Raw genomic sequence first — 23118 nt, forward strand, 5'->3', positions numbered from 1 at the left:
GATTTTGGTTTATTATGTGTATGTCTGCAGGATGTGCAGATATATGAACCTACCAAAACAAATCAGCTATATTAAAGTTACAGATGTCAAAATACAATAGTCAAGATAATTAAAGTTAATAAAAAAACAGCTGTTTTTAAACCCTTATCCCAAAAGCCAGAAGCAAGAACCAACAAGCTTGAGCAAGAGTGAAACATTACATTTCAGTCTTGTTTTCACAGTTTACATTGATAAACAGCCCCAAGCCAACTATCACACAAATAATAAACTATCTACCTAAGTAGGAAAAAGACAAGAACAGTTTTAAAAGAGTAGACTCATTCAATCCAAGTCAAAAGAAGCAAGAAGTACTAATATTTATATCAACCACAAGTAGTAGTGATCAAGCTATATAAATGCATACGAAAAAAACATAGCAAGAAAAGAAAAAAAAACTTCTCATCTGCTACAGTCTGATGAGGAGTGCACAACTATTTTTAATCTAGCTTCATGAAATAATAAACATTTGTCTTTTAGGAAAAAGTCTTTATCCTATAATAAAGATAATAACGATCTATGATCAGAACCTGAGTTTAGCCTAGAGTATGAATTCAAAGGCTGTAGATGATGTAATTTCAAAGAAAGTAATAAAGAAGGAAACACCACTGCAGAACAGAAGCTTCTAAATGTACAGCATATTTGAAAGCAAAAAACCTAGATATGCATATTTGAACTAATGTCAAACTGAGAATTTTGAGGTAATTAAAAACATGCAATATACAAGTCATTACACAAGTCCACAAGCAATAAAATGGCAATATAGTTATTACAAGAATAAAAACCGTAAGTGAAAAAATAGCGTGCAATTGCTTCACATACTTGCTGTTCAAGTGCCAGAGAATACATTAAATAGATGAAATGCTGCAAGGCATAACATCTTGGTTTTACTGAGGCAGTGTTGATATTTAAGAGGCAGATAAGGAAGCATTATAAATGAGCTAAGTACAGAGGTAGTAAATTTAATTAAACTGACAGTATTCTCTGTTCTATTTTGTTTAAAACATAAGACCCATATACGTACCTAAGATTCCCAGTTTTAGAAAATGGATCGATACATTCATCCCTTGACAATATCCGATGGGAAAATAGCTTCTTTTCAGGGTCCAGAAATCCTTTTGGAAGAAGATGGCACAAGGTCAATACTCAAGACACTTGTTCCTTTTTAACTGTTCTATATAATTCACCTATTTTAATCTGTGCAAAGGCAGTTTAACAATTTTAAGGTAAGAGATTATATATAGAGTAAAAGGTAAGTACAGTGCATCAAATATTCCTAACTAATGCAGTGGGATTCATTTTAAAAATACCATCTCATTTTCTTTCAACATAGCAACAAATTTTATATTAAAATAACTAATTCGTGACATCCAAACAGATTAGGCTGAAAGATACAGCAAGTGATAGATACACACTATTTTTGTAACTTACATTTATACCTTGATAGTAGTTTTTTGTTAAATGAAGTAGTTTTTAAAACTAAATGCTCTCCCTAGCTCATTATGCCTAGGGACTGCAGAGAAGTCTCACAAGATTTGGCAGTGTGCTGCAATACTTAAGCACAATGGGCAAGTTAAGGGATGGTTTTAGCTGGAGCTCTAGCATTTGTAGGTTTTAAGTTGTACCTCTAACGCTACTTTAATACATTCACATATAATGAATATATCTCAGAATTCTTTGAAATATTTCGGCTCGGTTGCAGTTATTTGTCTGACTACTCTCTTAAAAAAAGGAAAAAGGAAACAAGAGAAGCTGTGCTAGCTGACTTTAAAGCAAAGTAAAATGCCATTATTTAGGAAAACGGTGACTTCGGTGTACAAACACACATGCACATGCTTCCGAATCTATCCTCAAATAATGAAGTTTATCTTCATGAACAGATGTCACAGCTACATAATTGCATGCTAACCTGGATCTGCAATTTCACCAAATTTGCTCTGAAGCAAGCATTAACTTCTCACTAGTCTTACGAAAAATACAAGGCAGTCAATACTTACTCAGGAACAATTTAAAAGTTTTTGTTTTATTAAGTGGTGGCCATCTTATTGCCAGAAGCAGAGTTCAAAATGACTACTGACTCTAAGGACCCACATTTTCTTTCAGGGAGCTTTGAGATTTTCCACACACGTACAACTCCTTTTTAGAAGTCCAGCTCCCAAGGGGTATGTTAAGTTGGGTCTTCAGAAACAGAAGGTATAAATGAAAAAAAAAAAAAGTAGTCAATTCTGCAAGGTTGATCCTGTATGTATTTAATATTACTGTGGAATTGGAATAACTTAAAACCCATAAAAGCAAGAAAATTCCGAGTTAAGGACAGAGGTTCAACCTTAACTCACCCGACTATGCTTAAGAATTGCTGCAAACTCGTAGAATCATCCCCTGTAGTGAGACCCTTGCAGTACCTAGGCATAATGAATTAAGAGAATTAGCTACAGAGATTTATTGCCGTAAACACAGATATTTTGACAAACTACATCAGCTGTCATACAAGTTGCTGTTCCCCCAGCCGATTCTCTTCTGCTAGTTATCTAAATACAGAGGAACTCCCTACAGTAAAGTGGACTGGAGTGTACCGATTAAATGGCAAAACCAAGATGAGGCTTTTAACTGCAGTGTTGACTAGCAAAAACTGTTAAAAAATTGAAATTAAATAAGAAATTCCAAACACAGAAGCCCTTCATTCTGCTAGGGATTACAGATGAAGTAGTGTTCTAGAGCTATCCAAGTTGGCTTTAGTAAAGACTCACCAAATGTAGTAATTCCTCTGCCTCCCCCCACCCCCCAATTCACTGAAAATACACTGAGGATATGGGTAATCAGAGACCCCCCCAAAAAAGCCCATATTAAAAGAATTGGGTCTTTCAAAACTAACATATTTGAATACCAATATGAAAAAACAGTACTGGTCTTGTAAAGAACTTCTTTAAATGTCTTAAAATGTTTTCTTTTGGATGTTGCTTAACAAATCAAATCAATAAACACAAATGTTAATTTTTTCATGTTTCATGGAAATGGCAAATAACATTTATCACACGATTTTTTTTTCGATAGAATGTTAATATCCGCTTTAAATCTTTGAATGGGCTACACTGGCTACTCAATATTGCTATTCTATGCAAGCACAAATGACGCCTAGTGGCTAGAACACATACTGTCATTTAAAACATTAACTTATATTTGCAATCATAAGCCAATTAAAACAGGTCTGAAGAAATAAAAACTTTAGATTAAAAATAAGTAAATTTGGACATGCCCTCTAAGATAAAATAACTAAGACTTAAGTTCTTTATTGAAAAAAATGCTATACTGCTTTCAGTAACATAAAAAACTGGGAAACCCTAATTATGAAAAACTAGCACCCTTAAAATAAAAGTCTTTTCACACCAAAATATTGAAAGATTTAGATTTTGATGATAGCATACTGGGTGTTAACCTTTAATATTAAAGCTGCAAGTTTCAAATGGATAATACCTTCCAAAGTATTGGTGGTTTTCTTTAAGAAATGTTAATACAGACCATCAAAAAAGTTTTTAGATGCCACTTTTTTGTGGGGGCATTTTGCCGCAAATTTCTATGATGTGCGAAAGATGAAAAGTCATCAAATAGACAGAAATAGGAGAAGTGTTTACAAGATGTGCTATTAACTGTATTTCATTTATTACTATCTTTTTCCCACCACTACATCCAAAAAAAAAAATATAGTCACAGCTTGCTGCTTTAGTATCAGTTTTGAATTTTATTTAATTGGAAAAGCATCAATTTGCTCAACTCGTTCCAGCAGAAGGATAAATGTTGATTAATTTCACATTTTGTAAACATGTTTATAAGAGCAAAACCTTTTGCAGAAGTCAAAATGATTGGTCAAAACTTGCTGTTTCAAATCAAAACTGACCTTCTACTTATTCTCATAAATAAGAGTAAGTGTGATTTAAAATAGTTTCAGGTTTCCTGAAAACAAATTAAAGACTATCATTATCTTGTGACTACCATATTACTAGGGACTATTCAGTAGATCGACCTAACAAAAAATACTCCCCCCAATGGTTTGTTTTCAAGTACCTCAGACTTTGTACATGCAGACTCACCAAGTTGCATTACGTGATTTTGTATAAACCCTCAGAAAACCACACTTGTAAACAAGTTAAAAACAAACAAAGCCCAACACACTACAAGACAAAGTTCAAAATTAAGTAGCCCATTCTGGGGAAGTATCAAATCTCAGAGAAAGGTTGACATGAACAGTAATTCCAAATAGAAATGATGTAACACTAAGATCCAATATGAATCTGAAGAAGTCTTTTTAAAAACTCATCTGATTTAAAACTTTTGAAGAAACTAGTTACTTTCAGTTCTATTTAGGTTAGAACCAGGAAAGAACTGCTGATCTTTCAACAGCATTTGAGATCTTCAGATACTGGCAATTACATATATACACATTCTGTGAATTATTTGAGAAAACAAGATTGAGGGGGGATCTTATCAATGTTTTTAAATACCTGAAGTGTGGAAGAGGGATTTGGCCAACCTCTTTTCAGTAGTTTGTGGGGACAGGGCAAGGGACAAAAGCCACAAAATGGGTCACAGGAAGTTCCGCACCAACATGCGTAAGAACTTCTTCACGGTGAGGGCGACGGAGCACTGGAACAGGCTGCCCAGGGAGGTTGTGGAGTCTCCTTCTCTGGAGATATTCAAGGCCCATCTGGACATCTACCTGGGCAGCCTGCTCTAGGGAACCTGTTTTGGCAGAGGGGTTGGGCCCGATGATCTCTTGAGGTCCCTTTCAACCCCTACAATTCTGTGATTTCTTGAAATACATACTGTAATGAAACATTTATTATTTAATATAAATACCCTCATTTTAGTTGTATTTCTAGATGTTACTATAAATCTTCAGTGATCTCATGTTGCATTATTGTTGACTAGTAGCCTCTGAGGCTGTACTGGGTTAACTTGGCAAGATTTTGGTAGCAGCGGGCTGCAGGCACGGCTTCTGTGAGAAGAGCCCAGATACTGCCTCAGGTCAGATAAGTACCAGTTCCAGGTGGCTCCAAAAGGGACCCGCTGCTGGTCAAAGCTGAGAGTGAAAGACGTTGGTTGTGCCTTTATGAGAACATATTTAAGAAAGGGAAAAAAATCTGCTGTGCAACAGCAGCTGGGAGAGAGGAGTGAGAAAGCCCTTAAAACACCACAGTCGGTGCAGAAGGTGAGGAGGAGTGCCAGAGCAGGAATTCCCCTGCAGGCCACAAAGACAACAGTGGAGCAGACTGACCCCTGCAGCCCATGGTGTACAATGGCAAAACATTACCTATGCTGCAGCTCATGGAGAAGCCCATGGTGGAGCTGGCCTGAAGGAGGTTAAAGCCCATAAGAGAACCCCCACAGGAACAGACTCCAGATTGGAGCTGCAAGCCCGTGGAGAGGAACCCATGCAGGAGGAGGGGGCCTGGGGGGGGGCTACTGCCCGTGGGAGAGCCGTGCTGGAACAGTTTGCTCCTGATGGATGGACCCTGTGGTACAGACTCATACTGGAGCAGTTCTTGAAGAACTGCAACCTGAGGGAAGCCCATGGAGGATCAGCTTGGGAAGGATGGCATCCCATGGGAGGGACCCTCCAGGGGAAGAGAGTGAGGAAAAAGGAGTAGCAGACAGAACATTATGGACTGACGGCAATCCCATTCCTTGCTCCTCTGCGCTACATGGGGGGAGCGCTAAAAGCAGGTGAGTGGGGGCAAAGGTGTTTTTAATTTGCGTTTAGTTTCTTACTGGTCTAGTCTGTTAGCAATACACAACAAATTATATTAAGTCACCTTATGTTGAGTGGTATGCCCATGACAGTAATTTTTGAGTGATCTCCCTGTCCTCATCTCAACCCTTGAGCCCTCTTTTTCATCAGATTTTCTCCCCCTCTTCCTTTGCTGGAGGTGGGGCGGGAGTAGTATGAGAGAGCACTTGTAGTGTAGTTAAGCCACGCACTGCGGCATTGGGGTGAAATCAACACAGAACCCAAAATTCAGTGGCATAAACTTTTACATGCTGCTGATGTAAGTATTAAAAGATAATTAACTTCTCATATGCAGAAGAAAAAAAATTAAATTGGTCAAAATAATCATATAGAAGAGAAATACTACAGGAACTTCTAGATTTGAAAAGCCGAAGTTTCAGAGATGTACAAGATACCACTTTGCAAATATGTCAAATTAAGAAAGGACTTATGATAAATGACTTCATCAGACAAATGGTATTTATAAATATCTGCTAACCCCACTTAACAGCTGACAGGAGTCAATGGGTAGTAGAAAAGGACTGATTCGATGTCATCTAGTTAAAAAATGAGGGAAAAGCATTCCAGAACATGGAAGCAGCAGCTCAGAGTTCACAGATTTCACAGAAAAATATAGACTGTATAAAGAAGCGCTGAGAAAACAAATAGGGACCTCACAAAGATTCCTGGCATTTTATTACAAGTCCTTCCTTTACGTAGCATGGGGATAATTTTAAAATATCAAGCCTACAGCTTCCTGTGAGAAATCATTTAACCGATAGTGCCATCAGGTGGTCTGTATATGTATTAACATATATTTCTCTTAATGCATCTTGGTTATGCAGGTGAGCATGTGGACCCAAGGACGTATCAACTCTCTTCATAACATCATATCTTAGAAACTATTATTATCACTGCAAAAATAGTAATCCACTTGTGTTTCAAATGCATCTGATGAGGTTAGACAACTTTAGGAAAACATGCAGAAGTCTGGAGCTGTCAGGAAGCTGCAGTAGACTAATGTGCTCACATTTTGGCTACTTCCTCTATGAAACAGATGGAACAGATGCCCCCGAAGAGGCCTGTCATGCAAGTATCAATCTGTGCCAGCATGAGGACTGTAGGATAAAAAGAAACTTTAGCTCAAAGATTAGAATAAGCAAACAGAACCAAATCACACATTCAAAGAACAGCAATCATTAGTTAATAGTAAGTGCTTTCTTATCTCTACAGTTCATTCTTCTCCCTGACTCTGAAGCATATGTGGTATATGCATCTTCAGACTTCAGGCCACAGACAAATTTTGGCAAGCAAGTCCATTTCAAGAAGATTAGCCATCCACTTTCTTAATATCAGGTATTTAGATCTATTATATAATGAAAACTAAGTCCAATTTTGCTAAAAGAAATAACCACGCTCCACATTAAGGAAGACACTAAGGTACAACAGTGCTGTGCATTAGTAGTACACAATGTATAATCCCTGAGTGAGAACAACAAAGCTTTAGGAAGAACTTCAAACAGCTCAGTCAATATTGAATAACGTAGAAACATTCACTTGGATGGGCAGGAGGGGACATGACTCTCCTGAATTTTGTTTTGAGGAGAACTAGTTGGAGGCCACAAATAGGTATCACTTTCTGATTATAATAATCAGAAATAAGCATTTTCTGTGGCATATTTAGCGTGTATGAAGAATTCTCTAATTCTTCAATTCCTTAATAGGACCTAAGACAAGCTAACTAGGATAGTTAGCTCTATTTTGAAAGTTTGCTTTCTTGCCAAGAATTGGCTATTTTTCACTGTGATAGTATTGGTCACGGCACTCATGGGAAAATGACAAAAAAACAGATGTTAAAGACAACTGAAGTAGATGGGTAGGGCGAGCTAGGTGAAATGAAAGAGCAGCAAGTATAGTTTGACATGCAGAGCCACAACCTAAAAACATAGTTAATCATATTGTCTTAAGATTTACAGGCTATTAATAAAGAGAAATCTGAGGTGAAAATGATGTTCTATCAAGAAGACTAAAAATAGAGTCAAAGTTCTTTTTTTTTTTTAAGGAAAAAAAGTTTAAACGTGGTCACACCCCTAACGTTACCTTGATCCATATACTTGCATAACAGGGTAGCTTGCTTTTATGTATGTTGGAAAAGCAAAACATTTCAGGCAGTGATCCACACCATAGACTATTACTGCTACATGCTTTAGAATTTAAATGCAAGTTTTCAGTTACAAGGAGAAAACAAGTTTTTGAGAAGAATAGATGAAAATACCTTCAGATCCCTCCCTTAGCCCTCCATTAAGTGCATCACAACTCCAGGACACAAGCAAAAACTTCTTTAAACTGATACAGAGCAAACTTCCTCTAGTGAAGGGAAACAGTAGGTTTCCCCCCTGCTCCCCCTCTCCCCTGAAGGGGATAGTTCCATAAAAATCTCCAACACAGAACTGTAGTTTTAGAACCCTAAGATAAGCAGTGTTGCACATTTAGAGTCCATCAACAAAATATCTTAATTCAATAGGAAGGCAGTAATTGTCATGCTACAATCTGATTCTTTAACTAATCAGGGAAGCAATAAAAAGCACATCTGGTTAAAAAAGATGACTATTACAGGTCATACATGCGTAGTGCCTGAATTCCAAGACAAGAACTCTGCTTAGAGACAGACTACTTACGAAATGTTTTCACAAAACCAAAGAACAAATACTTGAAAACAAACACTGGAAGACAATGAATTGTATGAGTATAAAAGGCAGACTGAGTTACTGCTAAATATAATATACTACTCACCTGCAATTGTATGTGCATAAAGTCTGCTGCCAAACGTAAAAACATGCAATTCATACAGCTTGGCAATTTTTTCCAGGAATTCCTTACAATGCGGACGCAAACGGGTATGTAACATAGGCTCACCTCGACCTAACTGGAAATGAAATATTCCCTAGAAAAAAAAGCATGTTTAATATCATCAAAATACCAAACAAAAATGCCGACATTATAGAAGTGCCCTCCTCTCATCGTTTCCATTACTTTTATTCAGTTTGATTAGGCTAAAGCAAGTTTCTACCACAAAGATTATGTGGATAAAAAAATCCAAACCATGTTTTTGTTCTGTGCAAGGCAGTCCAGTGTAAAGTTTTGCAAATTCAGGAAGCTGCACTGTTGAAATGTTTATGATCAAAATAATTTTTAAATGAAAGTTTTAGTTATACCACATCAATCTCAAAAATGTACCTTGAAAAATTTCTCAGAAAGTTCACAATCCCACTCTAACCAGTACTACTCCATGGACTTCACTCAGATTAATTTAATTAAATTTAGAGCTCAGGAAAGACTTAGCTAGATGACAAATACTACATCTATGAAATTATACCATTAGATAGCAAACCAGGGAGGACCTTCACAGAAAAAGTCTCAAATAAAAGTCTCAACATCTTTTTAAAATTCATTTTCTTAAAACCAAGCACTTGTGTATATAAAAGCCCAACCTTTCAAATACACAAGGGTTTTGAGCTATTAAACTGAATACTCACTATTCTCTTTCATATCAATTACATTTAAGTACATTTACAGTTTGGTTTTGCTAGCAGGTATGAATACTTGCTCAACCTACTGGACACAAGAGAATGACAGGAGAAAAGAAGGATGAACTAAGCAACCACAGGCTGCATAACACTGAATTGGAATCTGGATTGGCATCTTTCTGTACAAGACACTGAAGATGCATTCCAACATGCTTCTTGCTTTAAAGTTTCCACATTGGAGATACTATAAACAATGAGAGCCCCTGTCAAATCAATGATAGGTGTTTAATGAAATTAAACAGCAACACCCAAGAAAACAAGCAAACAAAACAAACAGAAGAAAAAAGCATTAATACACTTTCAGGGAGGAACGACAGACCTAGTAAAACACAGAATTACCCAAAAAGGGACTTCCAATGGTAATTAACTACATGCATCTCACACTTGCAGGAAAAAAAAAAAAAAGTCTTATTACTAAGTATTCAGTCTGAGCTGTACAGCAAGGAAAGCTGAGATTAAAAATAGCTACCTGACTACTTTTTTGCTTTAAGCAACTAGAATGGAAAAGTGGTAAGTACCATATTAATGGAAGAAAAAGCTGTCAATTGAAATGGAGGAGGGGAAAGGAATGTATTTCAGAAGACATGTTTTTAATTTTCTGTTATTCTTCAGATACCAAATACATACCTTATTGGACATTTGTTGACAGTGCTGTTCAGTAGTATGGATCAATGTTTGGTCCAGATCAACCATAAGCACCAACTTTCGATTTCGGTGTAGTCGCTGTTGATCTTCTCTTCCTAATTGTTCAGCTTGCTAAAAATGAAATATTCACAGACTAAGCTTAATTTTGAAGAAACAAACTAGGATTATTGGTGTCGGTGCATTTTGAACTTGAGAAGAAGTGTTGCTACAAACTAACTACATAAGAAATAACGCTTCAGTGTAGATGAAGTGATGGCAGTCATGTCTGCATTTTTTCCTATAAAAATAATATTCCAAAAGTCTATACTGATCTATATGATACTAACAGCTTTTAAAATTGATTAACTCAATAAATAACTTTCTATATATAATAAGTAATCACCTATCACCAAATTCATTTAAGGCCAAGATTCTTGAGACTAGCAGCTTTGGGGTAAAACATGTTCATCATTAGTTCTGAAAACTTTTGTTATAAAATGGCTCAACACAGTATCCACTAAGTATAATACTGTTGACAACACTAGGTTGAGTTTTAAACTGAAGGTGTTAATGACAGATAGCGTAACTCTCAACCTAAACTATGTGTGTCTTCAAATATTTTAATCATGTAGTTCTATGCCGGCATTGATTAAAAAACATTTTCCGGTAAATTTGAGTTGATTTTTTTTTTGAAACTTTCAAAGTAACGCATTAAGCTCTGTGTTCACCTTAGTCACTTCTAATGGCAAGCTGCAGTACTAGCCACCAGACAGCTAAACTTAAGTGGAGCATTCTAAAGAAGCAGGGGTCAAGCACAAACTGCCCTTTCAAACACTCCTCTACAATGAGAATGGCTTCTAGCTGCTTCTATCTACACATCTGTTCTCTTTGTCATGCTTTGAAGAGTTACAAGAAAAAAAAAAGCAACAACATAAAGAGTAAAACCAAAAAACCAAACACCACAAAAAATTCCCCTTCATGTTGGTAAGAAAGATGAACAGGATGTTCATCTTAAAAATACACACGCTTTTTCCTCTAAATAATTTGACATGAATATTTTGGTAACTCATCTAAATGAAATCTTTGAAAAATAATGAAGTAAATATAAAATAGAGGTAAACTGTAAACAAAATATCTTGATTGTATTTCATAGGATAAATTTCAAGGTTCCTGACTAATCAGGGTGAAGACAAATTTCAAAGACATTGAGAACTTTGAATACATTTGAGATAGTGGAAACTGAACTTTCCACAAACTGCCCATTCTTCAAGACAGAAATATTTAAGTTATAAGTCTTCTACCTACTGTCACAGAAATACCATCTTTTTACCGCACAGCCCTAAAAAAAACCTGATACAATCAAATCTGCATTAGGGTAAACACACAGAAACCCCGGGCTACTGATGTTCATCACCAAATCTCCCTTCAAAAGGGAGCCAAATATTTTCTATGAATATAAGCAGCATTGAAGGAACTCTTATAACTAAGCTTCTCAATTGTGGAGCTACAATGAACGGTTTGAATAAAGGAAAGCATGACAGTACTTACCTCAGAGCTCACTTTCAGTTCTGGGACACTATGAACCATAGACACAGTTGCTGTGGATAACGGTACATTCTGTTTTCCATTCTTGCTTTGTATCCTAATCACAAAGGGAAAACAGACATCAAAAGAGCAAAACTTTGGTGAAGGAAAAGTTGAACACACTAACCTGTAGTACCAAACCAGTCACGACCAAAAAAAAAAAAATGATTAAAAAGAGCTATTTTGACTAATATGCTCTTTTGAATTCTTGTTAAAGCAGGTTATTAAAAAAAAAAAAGGATAAAAAGACCAAAGCTCTCCATAAAAACCTTGCCAAAAAAAATCATTTTAATTAGTTATGCTTCCATATAACCTTGTATAATGACACTAAGGTAAAAAAAAAAAAGCATCCATGTATTGAGTATTTGAAAGATTTTAAGTTAATAACTACCACAGTTAAAAACTTATTTTCCCTTTTTTTTTCTGTAATCATTTAGCACACAATTGCCTACCCTTCTCCAAGCCAGACGATGAAATAAATCTATGCAAATGATAGACAAAGATACTCTTTATGTGTAGCAGAGTGACTTACATGTGACTGGCTGCTTCAAGAAAAGCAGACAAATAAACCTTATACATGCACCTCCCTTTGGCACAGAGTGGTGTACTATGTGGGTATTATATATACACACATCTGAATGATATGTATGTGGATATGTATTCATACATGTAGAATTATATCCTCTCATATACATGTTTATGTCTATCTATACATACATGTACATGCAAATATAAAGTTCTTTGAAAATGGACCAAGTAACCCCATATAGCTTCAGTATTACTAGTTTCCAAGTAACACACAAATTTGTTGCAAACTAATACCCAATTCAAGACATTATTTCTGGTTAATAAACACTAAATATACTACTGCACAAATTTTGCAGCATGTGACATATCTATTGTTTAATTTTTCCATGTACCTGTCCAACCAAGGACAAAATTTATATTGGATCAACAGCCAGAGAAAACAGTTTTCACTTACAGAATCATGGAGGTCTTTTCCTACTGTAATAATTCTAAGACCATCTGGTCCAACCATCCCCCTATGACCAATGTCACTCACTAGACCATATCCCTAAGGATCACATCCAACCTTTCCTTAAACATCCCCAGGGACAGCAGAACACCACAGTGGCCAGGTTGAGCTCATGCTGGGCCTTTCTGATTTTCTCTCTGCATATGCTGGCAACTTCCTTGTACTATCCCCAAATTGCCTGTCCCTTCTTCCACTGGACATGAACTTTATTCTTCTCCTGAAGACTCAGCAGAAGTTCCCTGTTCAGCCACACAAGCCTTCTTCCCTGCTGGCTCATCTTATGGCACACAGGGACAGCCTGCTCTTGCACCTTGAAGACTTCCTTTTTGAGGAGCATCCAGTCTTCCTGGGACACCTTTGCCCTTCAGGACTGACTCGCAAGGGACCCTCCCTCACAGTGTCCTGAACAGCTCAAAGTCTGCCCTCTGGAAGTCCAAGTTAGCAGTTTTACTGACCCCCCTCCTGACTTCACCAAGATTACTGCATGGTCATTCTGCTCAAGACAGCTCCAACCACATCTCCCACCACTCCTTCCCTGTTTGTGAAGAGCATGTCCAGCAGGGCACCCCTCCAGTAGGCTCACTAACCAGCTGAGTCAGAAAGTTACCTTCCACACACTCCAAGAACCTCCTAGACTGCTTCCTCTGGGCTGTATTGTATGTCCAGCACATATCACTTCATGAAAACAACACCAAATAATTTACAAACAAGATCCTGAGGAAAAAAGTATTTTTCAGCAGTGTTGTGGATGTGACAAAGACAGTCACAGACAGATATGTTTCTACTGTACTGTAGCGTTTGGAAGCACTACTTGTATCCAGAAATGAGAAGTATTTCACTTGGCCCATTTGAATGAACCTAAGAATTGTGAGATGGAAAGGATGCCCCATTCATTAACACCTGGCATGCTGGGATTGAACTGTCTATACTCGCTTTTCTTCAAGCTAGAAAAGCATTGATGTTTTTTAACTGCCTTGATGCGTAGGTTCAGCAGACCTAATACATTATACCAAATATAAGCCATTTTGTATAAAATGAGGATGCTCTCTGAAGCAAAGTAGTATTTAACTGAGAAAACTGAATACACTGCAAACCCTGAATTCATGTAGATTTTTATGAAATAAGAGCAGTACACCAATATTTAGATATGACAACATCCATTCAGGACAGGCGAAGCCCTATTTTGCCATTATCTTACCTTTTTGTTAGGTTTGTTGTTTTGACAAATGCTCATCTATAAAATATTAACAATCAACTTTTCAGATGTTACACCCTACCATTAACTTGGCTATGCAATGCATAAAATTCAAATATTTGGTCCACTTTATCTCGTTTATGGTATGCTGTTCACAAAATAATTCCTAATACGACTACAAATTAAAAGAAACCAAAGTACTTCCTTCCAAACGGAATGATCATACAACATTGGTTTTTTAAATCCATTCTATCATTCAGTCTATTTTAGAAAATAGACATAGAATTAGTAACTTGATATGCATAAGAAAATTCTCTTTACCAACTGTACTAGCAACGAGAGCAAAAGAAAAATAAAGGCATCCTTCAGATTTGCTTTCTTGGCCTAAGGCTTAAATTCCTTTAGATCCATGGCACAATATTTCACAAAAAAATTGAAAACAGTTCTGAAGCCTTAAATTGAAAACAGTAGAGACAAGCTAGCTCCCACTCAGACACATTATAAATGAGGAAAGGTCACACAAATGATACTGATACTTCCTCACAGCTATTTACACCTGCACAGATAAAACTCTCAGGCTTAAGTCACTGTTGACACGAACTTCCAACTCTCAACCTCAGTTATAAACACATAAAAAGCAAATTTGACTATAGTGTGATGAGAATTCGTGTCTGTATGCACACACTTTACTTTTTCTATCTGAGATAGAAAGTTATCCTGAAGTTATCTCCACAGAAAGAGGATGCAGTTAATACAGTTAATAGAGTTGTAAATTTGTAATGTGAACTGTAATTCAAGCACCCGCATGGCATTTTATTCATCCATATCCCTAGTTGTTCATCTCTGTAATAGCTAAAAGTAAATACAGTTCTGAACAACGCATCTGCAAACAGTGACATATAAGGAGAAAGAGGTCACATTTGAAAATCTGCTTCAGGATGACAGAACAAGTGCCTTGTGTAACCAGTAAATTACAGCAGCTTGCAACAATGGCATATATCTTGCCAATTTCTTTTTGCATTGGTTTTATCCACAAGGAACACTGATTCTTGCTTACATATATAAATTTTCCAGTTAAAAATATATTATATGACTATACTATTAATAATGTTATCATGACTTAATATATTCAGGACACTCTAAGCAAGAATTTCACAAGATATTTGCAACAGATTTTTAAAAATCAAATGAGGAAGAGTGCTTTGTGCTAAAATTTAACTTCTAGAGCAAACTCCTTCTCAACCTTCCTCACAGGAGCACTCTGAGTAGACCTGCTTATGTTAGGCAGTATGAATACTGTCCTCCCTCCCTACTATTACCTATACCTTCACAATTACATTTATAGGTATGATTCACAACTACTAAGTCTCAGAACAGAGAAGCAAAGTAAATGAGAAAAGGAAGAGCTTGAAGTCCTAATCACAAACAATGATAATCTGGACAAAAAAAGCTGGAACACTTACTGAGTCAAGTCCTGGCCGCATTCTGCGCACAAGCCTTTCATAACAACTGGATGGCTACATCCTTCCAGTTTCACCAAGACACCCCTAGGGAAAAAATAAAATGATACATTAATTCTATTGTTGATTTCAGACACTTAGATTACTGACTGAAAACTAAGAGTTCAAAGAATAAGTTTGGTTATGATTTGAGTACCGTCCCCCTAACACTCATGCCCCCTACAGAGAGAGGAAAAAAATATGACATTAAGTATTTGATTTGAATTCCTCAATTTACTACCTTTTAAAGTCACAAAAATATTTATTGTCAGTTTCTAACCTTAATTTAGCAAAGAAATTCAATGCATTAACAAAACAAGCATTTTTTAATGGCACAGAAACAGATTACATTCAGTTAGACTCAATTCCCATTAACCTGCTACTGACTATCAAATACAGAAACTCTTCTGTTCTACACTGATTTCATCGTGGTTTGTCTTTTTTGTATCATGGCAGAAACATATATTACTTTAGACTTCTCACAGAAATATTTTGTTATGCTTAAGCCTCAGATTGCCACATTTTATAGGCAAAATTATATTTTATTTTCTTCTAATGTCTAAAACAAACCAGAAATTAGAACTCAAAATGCTTCAGATAAGTGTGATATTTACTATTCCAAACTGCTTAGAAGATAAGTCTGCTTGTCAGTAGTATGATCCAACTGAAGTACTCTTTTGTTCAAATTTAGTTCTCAAAATTCAGTCTTGAAAATACCATTACGTCTCCCCTCTCAAGTACTTGAATAGTCATTGAGAGAGACTCCTCCCATTTTCTTCAACACAGTTAAAAGAATTAATCTTTCAGACAGTTTTAAAAAGAAAACAAAAAAACATGTAGATATAGTTCAGCCACCACAAAGTTTTCCCAACTCCAAGACCAAAGGCTGCAACATAATTTTTCAGAAATACAAAAAAAAATGGCGTAGAAAAAAAAAAATCTAAGTTCTTCCATTCAGAAGTTAGTTGTAGTGTTCTCTTAGATTTCAAATCTACACTGCAATAAAAAGAACACCAGGAAAGAAACTTTTGCATTTGTTTGAGTCTCTCATTTATTGATTTGACTACTAGGCATTTGAGAATTCCAAGATAGAAATCCACTCTTCAGATGACACATGTAACTGCTTGCTTCCAGTACTTCACAAATTTCTTCTTCACTAATTTCTTAGTGACCAGTAGTCTGATGAGTTTACTTACTAGCAGAACTGCAGTTAATGCATATGCTGGGATTATTCTTGTCTTTGAGAGTGAAAACTAGATTCAGATCAGGAGTATTTAAATAAACATTTTCTTAAGTCACCGTACTGCTAGTACTTTCATTCACAAAAGGGCAGCTCTGGTCCCTTCTCATTCAGTCATCAGCTTCTTGTCAATTACACCTTCTCTTCCTCTGTAAGCATTTTACATCTCTTTTTTTAAATAGAATATGTATGGTATATATAAATATTTATAAAACAAAAAGTATTATAGAAATCAAATATATAAACAAATATAAAGAAGGTATATACATTCATAGGTCTCAGTAACAAACAGTTGATCTGCACAAGAACAGCACAAGAGACAAGCAATTTTTGTGGTCCTTAACTACTGGCAATTTGTTGTTTGTTTACTTAGTTCCCCTCTAATCCCCCCAAGTCTATATTACTTCATCATTTGACTCATCCTTCTTTCTCCCCATTTTACAAACATTCCTGTCTTGCTCTCCTTTGCCTTGGTTCATCCCCAAGTTCCTTCTTCACCTACCCTAGGCTTCCAGCTCACACTAAGGAGCATGCCAAAACTGATCATCTTTCACCTGCGTTCAGTGCATGAACTTGACGTTATACAGACACATGAACAGCCAAAAAAAAAACAAACTGAACCAAACCAAAATACAATGGAAGCCACAGGAATGCGTGTAAAAGCTTACAATGACTGTGTATTGCTGCTTACCCCAATTTAATTGTTTTTTCAGTAACTCGGGAAAAAAAAAAAAAAGATACAACACCCTTGATGACTCCTTAGAAAGCAAAAATCTCTTCAGGCATTCTCTACCTGGCATCTGAAGTAACATCACACTCCAAGCCTGCTACCAGAGGGGCTGGTATAACCCTCAACTGAGGTAAGAGTTAAATTAGGACATGCAAGAAATTCTGTTCACATGCTTGTGAACTTTTGATCTCAACAGAGCAGAGATTCTTATAAGGAAATGACAGTTCTAAATTATTTACTGATATTTTTTCTAAATGGCACCTCTATAAATTGTCACATACTCAAACACACTGCTAAAAAACAGTTCTGACCCTGCACATTTAAATATGAGCAGAACACCTAATTTGCTGATGCTTGCTAGAGCAAAGAAGTCTCTGATAGCAAACCCTCCCTAACTCCATTTCCACTATAATGTTTACATCACAGGACAGAAGAAGAACTCTGTCTTGTGAACTTGTGAGCACTGTACAACTGAGATCGTCACGTTTCAAAGAAAAATGCCAGGCCTCCACTTCCTCCTAAGGCTTAAGCACATCCAAATATTTTACCTATTTAAGTTTTAGCACATATGTTTAAAATGTATTCTAAAAAAGCAGATTTACTAGAAGTATACTGCATAAAAATAACCATAGAACTCAAGAAAAATGGCTTTTGTGAATTTCAGAACTGAAAACATTCCCTTCACCGTTGAAGTGATGGATTTTCAAAATATAATGACCAAGATCAAAGAGGATTAACAGGTAAAATTGAGGGATGGATATGGAATGGGTAGATCATTGCAATATCCAAGCTGAAAGAGGAAGGCCTGCAACAGGACAGCAGTATGCACTGCTCAGAAGCATGCACTGATTCTTTTAAGTGAAAAAAATAAAACGTGATTGAAGTAAAACTTAAAAAGTAAATAAGGAAACCCGCTTTCAGATCTTATTCACATTCTTTCCAGATGTGCTTGTAAATAAGAAACAGATGCTATGTGTGCCATTATAGCAAAATTTTATTTTTGTTGCAACAATCATGATCAGGGACAGCCATTTACTAATGGCCTCAGGATGCAGCGGATGACCTCAAGCCCATCACTGTTCTCCCAGCACTTCCACACTACTACATTTTGTCTGTTTCTAAAACAAGCCTTTTAACTGTATCTGCTTTCAATCAGAAGCATGAGTAAGAAAAAAAAGCTTTCATGAAATCTGATATGAGCATTTTGCTTTCATTAACAGAGGAAGTCAATGCCTTTGCTAATTGTAGAGCCTGGTCATTAGTGCTGACTCAAAAACATTGAAGTCTCTAACAAATGCAATGGCGGCTACAGTTCCAGGTAGGTTAATTTCAATGGGGAAGTTAGCACATAAGTTAGCACATCTGTTCTTTCATCAATTTGCTACTCCTCGGTTGCAACAGTTCAGTAGATCACTGAAGCAAGCCCACTACAAAGAAAAAGCAACCCCCAAAAGGTTTTATTTGCTTTGTGTTTTGTTGTTGTTGTTTTACTTTTTTTTTCCTTTTTCCCCCTCAGCATGATCTTACACCTCCAGCAATGAAAACTGAAGGCACCAATGTGGGGTGTGGGGGTGCCATCCAACACCAGCACAGGAGGGCGATGGCCATGATAGCTTTCCTGAGAAAAACTTACAGAGACCTGTACTTTAAGGGTCTGTCCACTGAGCATAATGTGGTAACAGATGGGTTATCCAAAGTAATTCAAAACCACTCTAACTTGAAAGTAAGTTAGCCATGGCCTTTCATTATATCAGGGCACCATTTTCACAGGCAACTGATCTAATGGCTTTCTGCCAAAGAAAGGTGATGCTTTACTTCCCCACACCCTCGAGTTTCCTCTTGAAAGCATGTCCCTTTGCTTTGGCACTTCCAGAAATGGCTACTTCACTAACCTAGGAGGTGGGAGACCAGCCAACCCTGTCCCGGTTTGCTGCTGGGTTTAGCACTAAAGCAGCCAACATAGTAATCTGGCAAGGGCCACTGATGGGGAGAACATGGAAATGTTGCAAATGATTGTAAACAAACCAAAACACATGGCTAAGATGCAGGCAGTCTCAGCATTTCACTTACTGGAACCGTCCCCCCAACAGCGACCAGGCCACTGCTGTTAGCATTTATCTTACTTATTTGTTCACAACTAGCTTGAACACCTCCGTGTTCTGGAGACTGTGCCGTGCCTTTCACAAAGTCTTATTTAAATGAACCAAGCACTGGCATAAAAAAAATAGAGGGCAATTTGTCATGTGTGTAAGTGGGAAAATTGACAATTACAGGTCCTAAAGTTACCACCTTATACTTGCTTGTATTTCACTAGCATCTATCAAAAGCCAAGGAATTTCTGAGTTTCCTTGGATCAGTATGGTATAAAAGAAATACCACAAGTGTCACATGGTCCCCAGCTGTCACTGTGCTGTCACTCCAAGCTGCAGTCCTCCATCTGATGCCATATGATTTTGCAATTAGCATCAGGTGTAAGACTGTACTAATACATCAAAAGAAGATTCCATTGAACAACTAACCAAACTCTTCTCACACCCCCACGAGCCATTCTGCAGCATGCTCAAGAGGTTATCAACAAATTGTGAGCAGGTAAAAATAGCAAATACACACCAGACTTATGATTATTAATACCAGGTATTAATCATCCAACTGATCTAGACCACATAGTAACATGCAATATTTTAGCTGTCATAAGACTAGAGTGGCAGATAACCAAAATCTCATTCAACTTAAAGCCTGCTTCGACGTTTTAATTTACTTAATTTGTGAAAAACTGATGTTCTTGTTAGCTTACACCAGAACAACATTTAGTGGCATGTGGCTTCAGCATTTAGAACCTCATGAGCCCTCAAGCCCAACTTACTGTAACATCCAACCACAGCTTCTATTATATAGGACTCCAGTCTCATAGCAAGGATTGTTCGAGTATTTAATCATCTTGAAACAACCATAAAATATTAATTCCTTAGATATTTAACCATCAGATTTTATTTATTTTTTTAACTCTCAAAAATACCTGCCAAGAAGCAAAGTTCTTGAATAATAAATTAAAAATATCTTGGATGACAAGTACGGGGTTTTCTTGAACTACACATCGATTGACTTTCATGTCAGTTACAAAACAATGGTAAGTCACAGCTAAAGTGCTGCAAAGCCAAGTGGCAACTGTCTTGGACTTATCCCATCTCCATTCACCTTTTGTTCTTTTGAGACATACCTTCTAATGCTCCCCAGCCCTCCAGGTAAAGGCATATAAGCTGATCTGAGATGTGGGGAAGTTATCACTGTATTCCTCCTGCCCATCACCAAAGATCACCTGTGGTTACCTGAACATCTGCACCTGTAGGCCCACATCTAGAGAAACAGCTACAGTTGAAAAGGTTCTTATTGCCAAAACAACCTTGACTCCAAAGCACAGGGAGATGACTTTGAAAGAGCTTAACACACACAGCTGGCAGCAAAGCCGTGTTTTTTTCTTGTTTGATACAACACCTTCTGCACACACACACCTATACAGGAAAATTTAATTACTCTTAACACCCTTAAAAAAGGGCTTACAAACAAAACTGCCATGGGTTATATAGCACTGTTCAAGGCAAGGAGCAGCAGTTCCAAAGGTGGCAATGCCCATGTGACTTACTGTGCTGTAGGGATAACCAACAGCATCATGTAAGTGCCACATTCTGACAAATACTCCAAAAGCAGAGTGCAACCGTTGCATTATTCAGTTCTAAAAAAATAATATCTTGGCTGTATCCCATCTTTCCTTTAAAAAAACATACTAAGAAAAGCGTTTTCATGCATCTATAAGAAGAAAGCTATGTGGTATACTGCAAGCTTTTTACACAGCATATGCAAAGAGAAAAATGTCCTTCTGGATGCAGACAATGCTGATGAGTGACATCTTGTACAAATGAACCAACATCAGCCAAGTTACCCTAAACCTGTTATTTCAATAACATCAGATGACTCAAGTAAAAGTCCCTTCCCATTGCACTGGTATTGCTTTAAATGTTAAAGTAATTGGGAATGATGCCCAATTAGTCCAAGTGCCCAATTAACCAAGCGTTTGAATCTTACACAAAGGTATCCTGATGGGGGGAAGGAGAGGCTCAGCCAAAAGGTATAGACTAAAAAAATTTAAAGCTCAAGCACAGTGAGGTGTGGTTACACCTTGGAGGTAGGTAGCCTTTGGGAGAGAGGTGTGTTTTGGTATTATAATGGGCAAAGTTCACCAAAAGGACAGCATTTTGTCAAAAACATGACAGGCCATTGGCCCAAGATAGCAAATATGCAGCTTATCAGTTCTGATGGACCTTCAAGTTCCCATCTTATCATAGTGCCTGGCTATGGTGTCTCCACTCCACCCTCCGTACAGTTCCTTTTAGAGTCATCACACATAGTACCCCCAGTGTGGGCAACATCTAGGGTTGGAGGCCTAGGGAGCTTCTATGGAAGACAACTACACTCCACCCTGCAAGCTTCTTGAATGCTGTAGCTTTTCTTTAAACTGTGAATGTAAGTTTAATTTCTAAGTCACCTGTGGCAATTATTCCACAACTGGAAAGATCACAAAAACCTTCACTCTTGGTTTTGAAGATGCATTGTTTTTTTTTCTTCAATATTGCCTTCTCACCCTCTTTCTTTCCTGGCACCCCCTCCCCTTCTTTTTAATTGGACCAGTGATGCATCAGAAAAGATACAGTGTGCTCTTACAAATGGTTTACGTATTTCACTCAGGCTAACTCCTTCTCACCAGTCTAAGGCCAACAGAAGTAGTTTCTACCAACTGGAAAGAGTTCATCTTTTTGGATAAAAAGCACTTCTTCATTAGATACATGAATATAGGTTCTGAAGAAACACATCATTGTTGAGTATCATTTAACCATACAAGGCGATATAGCGAGAAATTCTCACCCTGCTTTTCATAGTACAGGTTACACACACAGCACTTCTCCACACCAAAAAAGTGAGCACCTTTCTACTCTCCAACATCCTTTGTACACCAGCAAATGCCTCCTGTTAGCAAGAATATCCTTTCCCTATGGCCCAATGGTGAGATTTCCAATTCTGTAGGTCTAGGATCAGCAAAACAAGACCTGAACAAAATGTGCAATCAAGATCCTTCAACTGTAACCTGTAATGCAGTACCACTTGCTTTTCAGGAAGTTTTACTATGCTCCCCTATACTTTAAGGCATTTTCTCCAAATTTAACTACCCACATGTGGTAGAAGACCTTAGACTAACCTTTAACTAACATTTAACTACACAAACCAAAGAACACTTCTCATAAGGATATCTTATGGACAACTTGCTACGAATTATCTATCATTCTTCTGAAAAAAGAGATCCCATAATGAAAAGCTGGTAGCTCTTTCCTGAACCTTCAGGCTAAGGAGTCCCAACTGGAAATGTTTATGTACACTTTTGGTAGTGTTTAAGAATTCACAATACCGTCAACCCATATTTATTTTTATTTCAAATATTTATTTTTATTTTACTTCAAATCCTGGCTTATCAAGTAAGCTAAGAAGAGTCTTCCAGTGGGTAATACTGACTTAAAATCTGAACAGCTAGGATCCCTGCTAGGGTCAGACCTTAAGTTAACATCAAACATGCAGTAATCAAATGAGAAAGTTACAGGCATGCACACAAGTTGTACTGCTAAAATTTCTCAAGGAAAAAAAAGAAACACAAGAAAACTTTTAGATCAAGACAAACTTTTGAGAACATTCAAAGCACAAGTCTCATCTGACTTCTCTCCTCATTTTTATTTTCTCCACTCCCTTCCATTTCCAAGTTTTAGGTACAGCACAGCAGAAACA

The 23118-nt window shown here is 37.0% G+C and overlaps 1 protein-coding gene across 1 annotated transcript in view; it reads right to left on the bottom strand.

Moving 5' to 3' along the window:
• Nucleotides 1–23118, bottom strand: part of CTDP1 (CTD phosphatase subunit 1) — an 85686-nt gene that overhangs the window by 57519 nt on the left and 5049 nt on the right. The window contains exons 2-6 of the mRNA XM_035318090.1: nt 15287–15370; nt 11557–11650; nt 10012–10140; nt 8591–8741; nt 1061–1151 (exon numbers count right to left, since the gene is read on the bottom strand). Coding sequence (XP_035173981.1) covers nt 1061–1151; nt 8591–8741; nt 10012–10140; nt 11557–11650; nt 15287–15370 — 549 coding nt within the window. The remainder of the gene's footprint in view (nt 1–1060; nt 1152–8590; nt 8742–10011; nt 10141–11556; nt 11651–15286; nt 15371–23118) is intronic.

The sequence above is a fragment of the Oxyura jamaicensis genome, chromosome 2, assembly GCF_011077185.1.
Source record: "Oxyura jamaicensis isolate SHBP4307 breed ruddy duck chromosome 2, BPBGC_Ojam_1.0, whole genome shotgun sequence".
NCBI classification, from domain to species: domain Eukaryota; kingdom Metazoa; phylum Chordata; class Aves; order Anseriformes; family Anatidae; genus Oxyura; species Oxyura jamaicensis.